The 6,752-nt window shown below is 37.9% G+C and overlaps 1 protein-coding gene across 2 annotated transcripts in view; it reads left to right on the forward strand.

Moving 5' to 3' along the window:
* Window positions 1-6,752, forward strand: part of TSG101 (tumor susceptibility 101) — a 58,264-nt gene that overhangs the window by 1,852 nt on the left and 49,660 nt on the right. For both annotated transcript variants that reach the window (XM_008060703.1, XM_008060704.2), the window contains exon 2: window positions 5,769-5,853. In XM_008060703.1, coding sequence (XP_008058894.1) covers window positions 5,769-5,853 — 85 coding nt within the window. The remainder of the gene's footprint in view (window positions 1-5,768; window positions 5,854-6,752) is intronic.

The following is a 6,752-nucleotide window of genomic DNA, read 5'->3' on the forward strand; positions in this document are numbered from 1 at the left end:
CAAAAAAAAAAAAAAAAAAAAGAGATGGGGTCTCAACCATATTGCTCAGGCTGGTCTTGAACCCCTGAGCTCAGGTAATCCTCTTGCTTCAGCCTCCCAAAGTGCTGGGTAAAACTTTTTTAGAAATAGACTTTTTCCACTTAAATTATTCCCATAGTTCTTGATTGAAGAGCAAATAACTTCTAAAGAGAAAGTGACAGTTTTCAAAATAAAGCATCTCTTGGTTGTCTTCTAGGCTTCTTGATTTTCTTTTGATGAAGTAGTTATCCTTAATTATATAGGAGGTTTAAGGGAGCTGTAGAAGATTGTGGCCCAGGTAAAGGTCTATGTTGTAACAACTCGTTTTGAGAAAACTTTTTGAAATCTTTGAAAAATGTTTATTTATTTTGATTGATTTATTTGTTTTTTGAGTTGGAGTCTCACTTCGTCCATCATTCAGACTGGAGTGCAGTGGCACGCTCATGGCCACACCAGTGTCAACCTGCTGGGCTCCGACGATTCTTCCGCCTCAACCTTCTAAGGAGCCGGAACCACAGGCATGGGCTACTGCAACCAGCTAATTTTTTTTTTTTTTTAAATTGTAGAGATGATGTTTCGCCTAGTTGCCTGGGCTGGGTTCATACCTGCAGGCTCAGGCAATCCACTCACCCCAGCCTCCCAAAGTGCTGGGATTATAGGCTGAGCCACCGAACCCAACCAAAAGTATTTATTTTTAAAACTTGAGTTAAGTTTCCTAAGTTTCCTCTAGAAAAGCTTCCTCTAAGACAAAAAGGAAGACATCTTTAGAAGATACTTTATATCTCCACCTGCCTCCCCCACCCCAGCCTCTTTTTATCCTAAAAACAAAATGAGATAGGGAAGAGGTGGGAGAGAGCATCCTACCTATCTTTTGAAGCTTGGCCCAATATCTGGAAAACTGAGACTCCTCTGTGTGATTTTGGCAGTTCTGAACATTAGCATCTTTTCTGTCCAACTATGAATAACCAAGTAGGAACAGTAAGTAAGCTTTTCATCCTAAAGGAGGACTAGCTTGAAGTTGGGTGTGGTCTGATGTAGGAATTGTTAGCCCTGGACACATGACTAGGGTGAAGATCATTGTCATTTTCTCTTTATCTGATGGTTTCTCCACACTCATCATGGTCCTCAGGGTCACCTGCCTTGACTTTTTTTTATATGTTACTACAGATCAGTTTTTCCTTTGAGCATTATTTTAGCTTCCAACTTAAACATAACTTTTAGTTAACACTCTTTTCTGCCAAAATTTTAGCAATTGACAGATACATTTATACCATGTATTTCATCTTGCTTTACACAAATAGCTTCTACTTTAGATTTTTTTATTCAGACAACCATCCGTATTCTTACATAGTCTGTCTACAGCATTCCTAGAGGTATGGTCACTACTGAATGGGTAGAAGAGGAACTGATACGTTAAAGATTGCTGTGAGGGCCGGGCATGGTGGCTCAGTCTGTAATCCCAGCACTTTGGGAGGCTGAGGCGAGAGGACTGCCTGAGCCCAGGAGTTCGAGACCAGCCTGGACAACTTGGTGAGATCTTGTCTCTTCAATAAATCAAAAAATAAGCCGGGCATGGTAGCATGCAACTGTAGTTCCAGCTACTTGAAAGGCTGAGGTGGAAAAATCGCCTAAGGCCAGCAGTTCGTGACTGTGGTGGCCGTGAGCATGCCACGGCACTCCAGCCTGGATGTCAGAGTGAGTCTCCAACTCAAAAAAAAAAAACAAATTACTATGCACTTGGTGTGGTGGCTCATGCTTTTAATCCCAGCACTTTGGGAGATTGATGCAAGAGGATTGCATGAGGCCAGAAGTTCAAGACTACCCTAGGCAACACAGCAAGATCCATCTTTACAAGAAAATAAAAACTAGCCAGGTGTGTGCCAATAACCCTAGCTACTCAGGAGACTGAGGCAGAATCACTTGAACCCAAGAGTATGAGGTTACAGTGAACCATGATCATACTACTGCATTCCATCCATAGTGACAGAGACCTTACCTTAAAAAATAAAATAAGTAACGATTTCTATGCACCTTACACTTAGGTTCTATACAACAATAGACAGACAAAATTCTATGCTTCTGGAATTTAAATTCTCATAGAAGGCAATAAATAACTAAATAAGCACATTAGATAGCATGTTGGAAATTGATGAGTGCTTTAGAGGAAGGTAAAACAGGAAAGAGAAAGTGCTTGGGAGTGAAAACAGTATGAATCACAATTGTGTATTGGATAGTAAAGAAAGCCCTTTCTGAAAAGGGCTATTTGACAAAGCTCACCTGAAAAAGGTAAACTTCAGAATACTCCGGGGTAAGAACATTCCAGGAAGAAGGAAAAACAGGTGCAAAGGCTCTGAGACAAGTTTGTCATGTATAATAGGGGAACAACAAAGGAAGAAATTGCTGTTTCAGCTTTTGGCAGTGTTACTCTAGCTGCTGTGTTGAGACTAGACTTTAGGGGGTTAACAATGAAGGCAGAGATGCCATAAATAGGCTGTTGCAATAATCTAGGTGGAGGTGCACATGGCTTAGAGTCTAGCTATGGAGATAGTGAAAGTGATCAGATTCTAGATATATTCTGAAGGTATAGCTAGCAGGATTTTCTGACAGATTTACTGTGGATGTGAGGAAAAGAAAGGCATCAAGAATAACGTCAAGGTTTTTTGTCCAAGCAGCTGGAAGGATATATATGTGGAAGAGGTAGGAAGAGTCAGTTTGAGGGGAAGATGAGTTCAGTTTTGGTCATGTTCAGTTGGACATTTATTAAATATACAAGTGAAGAAATTGGTAATTGGATATACATTTTCTGGCATTTAGAGAAGAGGTTCAGACTGAAAATTTTTAATTTAGGCGTTATCAACATATAAATTGCATTTAAAATCACGAGGGAGATCGCCAAAGGAATGAATTTAGAGACGAGAACCAAGGAGTGAGCCTGAGGCTCAGTAATAATTGGTTAGGAAAAAAGAAAGCACAGCTACGGAGTGGAGAAAAACAAGCATTGATGTCTTGGAAATCAAATGAACCTGTTTGAGAGGAAGGAATCAACCTGGTCAAATATCAAATCCTGCTGATAGGTTAAGTAAGATAGATAAGCTTGGCCATTGCATACCATTTGGCAGTATTGGTGACCTTGATGAGCAATTTCAATTAAATGGTGAGTTCATCCCGGGTGTGGTGATTTAGGCCTATAATCCTAGCACTTTGGGAGGCCAAGATGAGAGGATTGCCTGAGCCCACGGGTTCGAGACCAGCCTGGGCAACTTGGCAAGAACTCATCTCTACAATAAATTTTTTAAAAAATTAGCCGGGCATGGTGGTACATGCTTGTAGTCCCAGCTACTTGGAAGGCTGAAGTGGAAGGATCGTCTGAGCCCAGCAGGTCGAGGCTGCAGTGACCGTGCGTATACCATGACACTCCAGCCTGGGCAACAGAGTGAGACTCCGACTCAAAAAAAAATCTTTTTTTAAATGGTAAGTTCAGAAGCCTGACTGAAGTGGGTTTAAATAGAATGGGTCTAGATACTGAGCATCAGTGGTTGCTAATATCACTGAGATACCCAGATATCTTGTGTTCCCTGATAGAAAAAAAATTCTCACCTATGAAATGATCTTGCAGAGACAGAGAGGAGGGGGGAAAATTAAAATTAAAATTTTTTAAATCCTAAAGAAGGTAATAACTTTTGGATCCACCTACTAGTTCACAGAAACATATTAAACTATACCAAGGGGACACAGTTAATAAATTCCAAACCATAGGAGCCTCTATAGGAGAAAAGAACAGATTCTTTAACAAATAAAATTCCAAGGAGTAAAAATAGCGTTATGCTCATCAGTTGAGTATTTATCAACTGAACAGTAGATAAATAAAATGTGATATATCCAAATAATGAATATTCAGCAATAAAAAGGAGTGAAGTACAGATAAATGCTACAGCATGGATAAACCTTGAAAACATGCCAAGTGAAAGAAGTATGTTTAAAAAGACCACATATTGTATGCGTCGGTAAATCTATAGAGACAGAAAGTAAATTAGTTATCTAGAGTGAAGGTTGTGGGGGGGGTGAGTACGATGAGGATTGAGTGCTAAAAAGTATGGGTTTCTTTTGGAGATGACGAAAATGTTCTAAAATTGATTGTGGTAATGGTTGCACAATTCTGAATGTACTAAAAACCATTGAACTATACCCTTTAGATGTGTGCATTATATATTAAGTGAATTATATCTCAATAAAGCTATAAAAAAGGTGAGATAATCTATAAATTAAAAGAGATTTTAACAAATTGCAGTGTGTACTTCATTTGGATCCTGATTCAAACTAAAATATATGCATATATATGACATGAGACTGGCTACTTAATTATGTTAAAGTAGTAATTTTAATGCAATAATAGTATTGTGGGTTATTAATGTTTTTTTAAAGATATATACTGAAATATTTATGTGTGATAGGATGTTATGATTTGCTTTAGAATAATACAGGAGGAAGGAAAAGTGAATAGAGTTATAGAGTAAATAAAATTGCCTGTGAGTTGATTATTGTTGAAGCTGGGTGTTGGTTAGAGGGTGTTCCTTATACTGTCTGTTTTTGTATATGTCTAAAATTTTTTGTAATAAAACATTTTACAAAGAGAGCATAGAAAGAGATCAATGAAAGATAACCAATGTGGGCAGCTTTGAGGAGCAAGGGCGTTCAGGAGCAGGTTTGTTTGTGTAAATAAGATGGGAAAAATAAGAATATGTTTGTAGGCTCATAGGGCAATCCCATAGTGTAGAAAAATTGGTGCTACAGGACCAAAGAGGACAAGAAATTCTGACAAGATGTCTTTAAGTAGATCTCCTGCATTATTCCGTAATTTTTCTTATATTTTCTTTCTTACTGTCTATCATTTTTCTTTTTGTGCTAGTCTCTGTAAGATTTATTTACTTTATATTCTGATCCTTCTGTTGAATGTTTTGGTTTTGCTATCATATTTTTCATGTCCAGGAGTTCTTTCTTCTTGATTGTTCTTGTTTGATGATACAATCAGTTTTTTCTTTCTTTGAAGTTACTAATGCTAATTCTCTTAGAAGTTTTCTTCTGCTCCTTGCATTACGTCTGTTTCTTGTTAGTTCCTTTTCTATTTGTTTTGGTCTCTGACTTGGTTATTAGTGTCTTTTTTTTGGTGTCTTACTGGAATAGCTGACTACTCCTTTTTAAGACAGAAGCACTAAAAGTTGATAGAAAGATTTGGAGCTCAGAACTAGTGAGCTCCAATGTATTGTGGTCAGATGAGGGTCCCTGATCTCTTTATCTCCTGCCAGTAGTGTGTAAGCCAGGTTGTTAGTTCTCCTGGAGTGGAGTGGGGTGGGGTGAAAAATATAATACAGCAAATTATACATACCAAAATAAGTGCTGCAGTTTGATGGGAAGGAAGAGATAATTATAGGCTAAAGGTAAGACTGAAAACAGATTCACTAAGAAGAGTTGTAAGCTAGGTCTTCAAGAATGATGAAGATTTGATTTAATGGAGGGCCTTTTAAGTTGAATAGAAAAGCTAAAACAGAGGTGAGTAGCTTCTGTAAAGGGTTCAAATAGGTGGCAGAACAGCAAGGAATTAAGGCTCTCTCAGGCTTTTATTAATGTTAAGGATTGGTAAAAACCATTATACTTTTATGAAGAAAGCTATAAAGAAAGTTAAGAAAATTAATCTAGCAGTAAAATATGTGCATTGGTTTTAAACTAAATTCTTGTGTGATTTTGCTTTTCAGTACAAATACAGAGACCTAACTGTACGTGAAACTGTCAATGTTATTACTCTCTACAAAGATCTCAAACCTGTATTGGATTCATATGGTGAGTTTATGCAATGAAAATACCAATTACTGTATTTTGAATTTACTCTTTTGATTGTAGTTTTCTATTTCCCTTTTAAGTTAGTGGGTTTTTCAGTTGTAGGACTGAACCTCTAATAAAAATGGGTAGGAAATTATAAGATCTATTAATAAAATCTGTTATTTCTTTAGGTTTTTAAAAAATATTCTACCATAGAATTATGAAAATTTGACCTAGTAGGTGATGTTCAAGATAGTTTAGTCCATTTACTAAAGTATTACCCTTTAGACCATTAGTTGTGCTGGGGTGGGGACATGGAGGCAGAATTCTGTGGTTAAGTTTGAGCAATTATGGATTAAACACAGTTAAATGAGTTTCATTGCACCAAGATTTCTCAGAGCCTTTAATGTGCAAATGTCTTGTATATCACCAAAAATAGAGTATAATACACAATATACCCTAAAGTTATTTAACTACTGAACCCTCCATCCCCCCCATAGCATCTCTTTATATTCTCAGGAACACATTTTGCTAAATTACTTTGGGCCGTCCCTCTCATTTTGTAGATGAGGAAAGTATTTTTTAATATGGTCTTTAATTTTGTAGGGTAGGTAGGTGGCAGTTTGTCTTTACTTTCTATTGAGGCAAAATAGAGCTTTACATAAGAAACGACAGGGCTGGGCACAGTGACTTAGGCCTATAATCCCAGCACTTTGGGAGGCCAAGGTGAGAGAATTGCCTGAGTTCACGGGTGGGAGACCAGCCTGGGCAACTTGATGAGACCTCATCTCTACAATAAATCAAAAAAATTAGCTGGGCATGGTGGTGCGTACCTGTAGTTCCAGCTACTTGGAAGGCTGAGGCAGAAGGATCGCCTGAGCCCAGCAGATCAAGGCTGCAGTGGCCGTGAACATGCCATT

The sequence above is a fragment of the Carlito syrichta genome, unplaced genomic scaffold (genome assembly GCF_000164805.1).
Source record: "Carlito syrichta isolate Samal-C Ts95f unplaced genomic scaffold, Tarsius_syrichta-2.0.1 Scaffold304706, whole genome shotgun sequence".
NCBI lineage: Eukaryota > Metazoa > Chordata > Mammalia > Primates > Tarsiidae > Carlito > Carlito syrichta.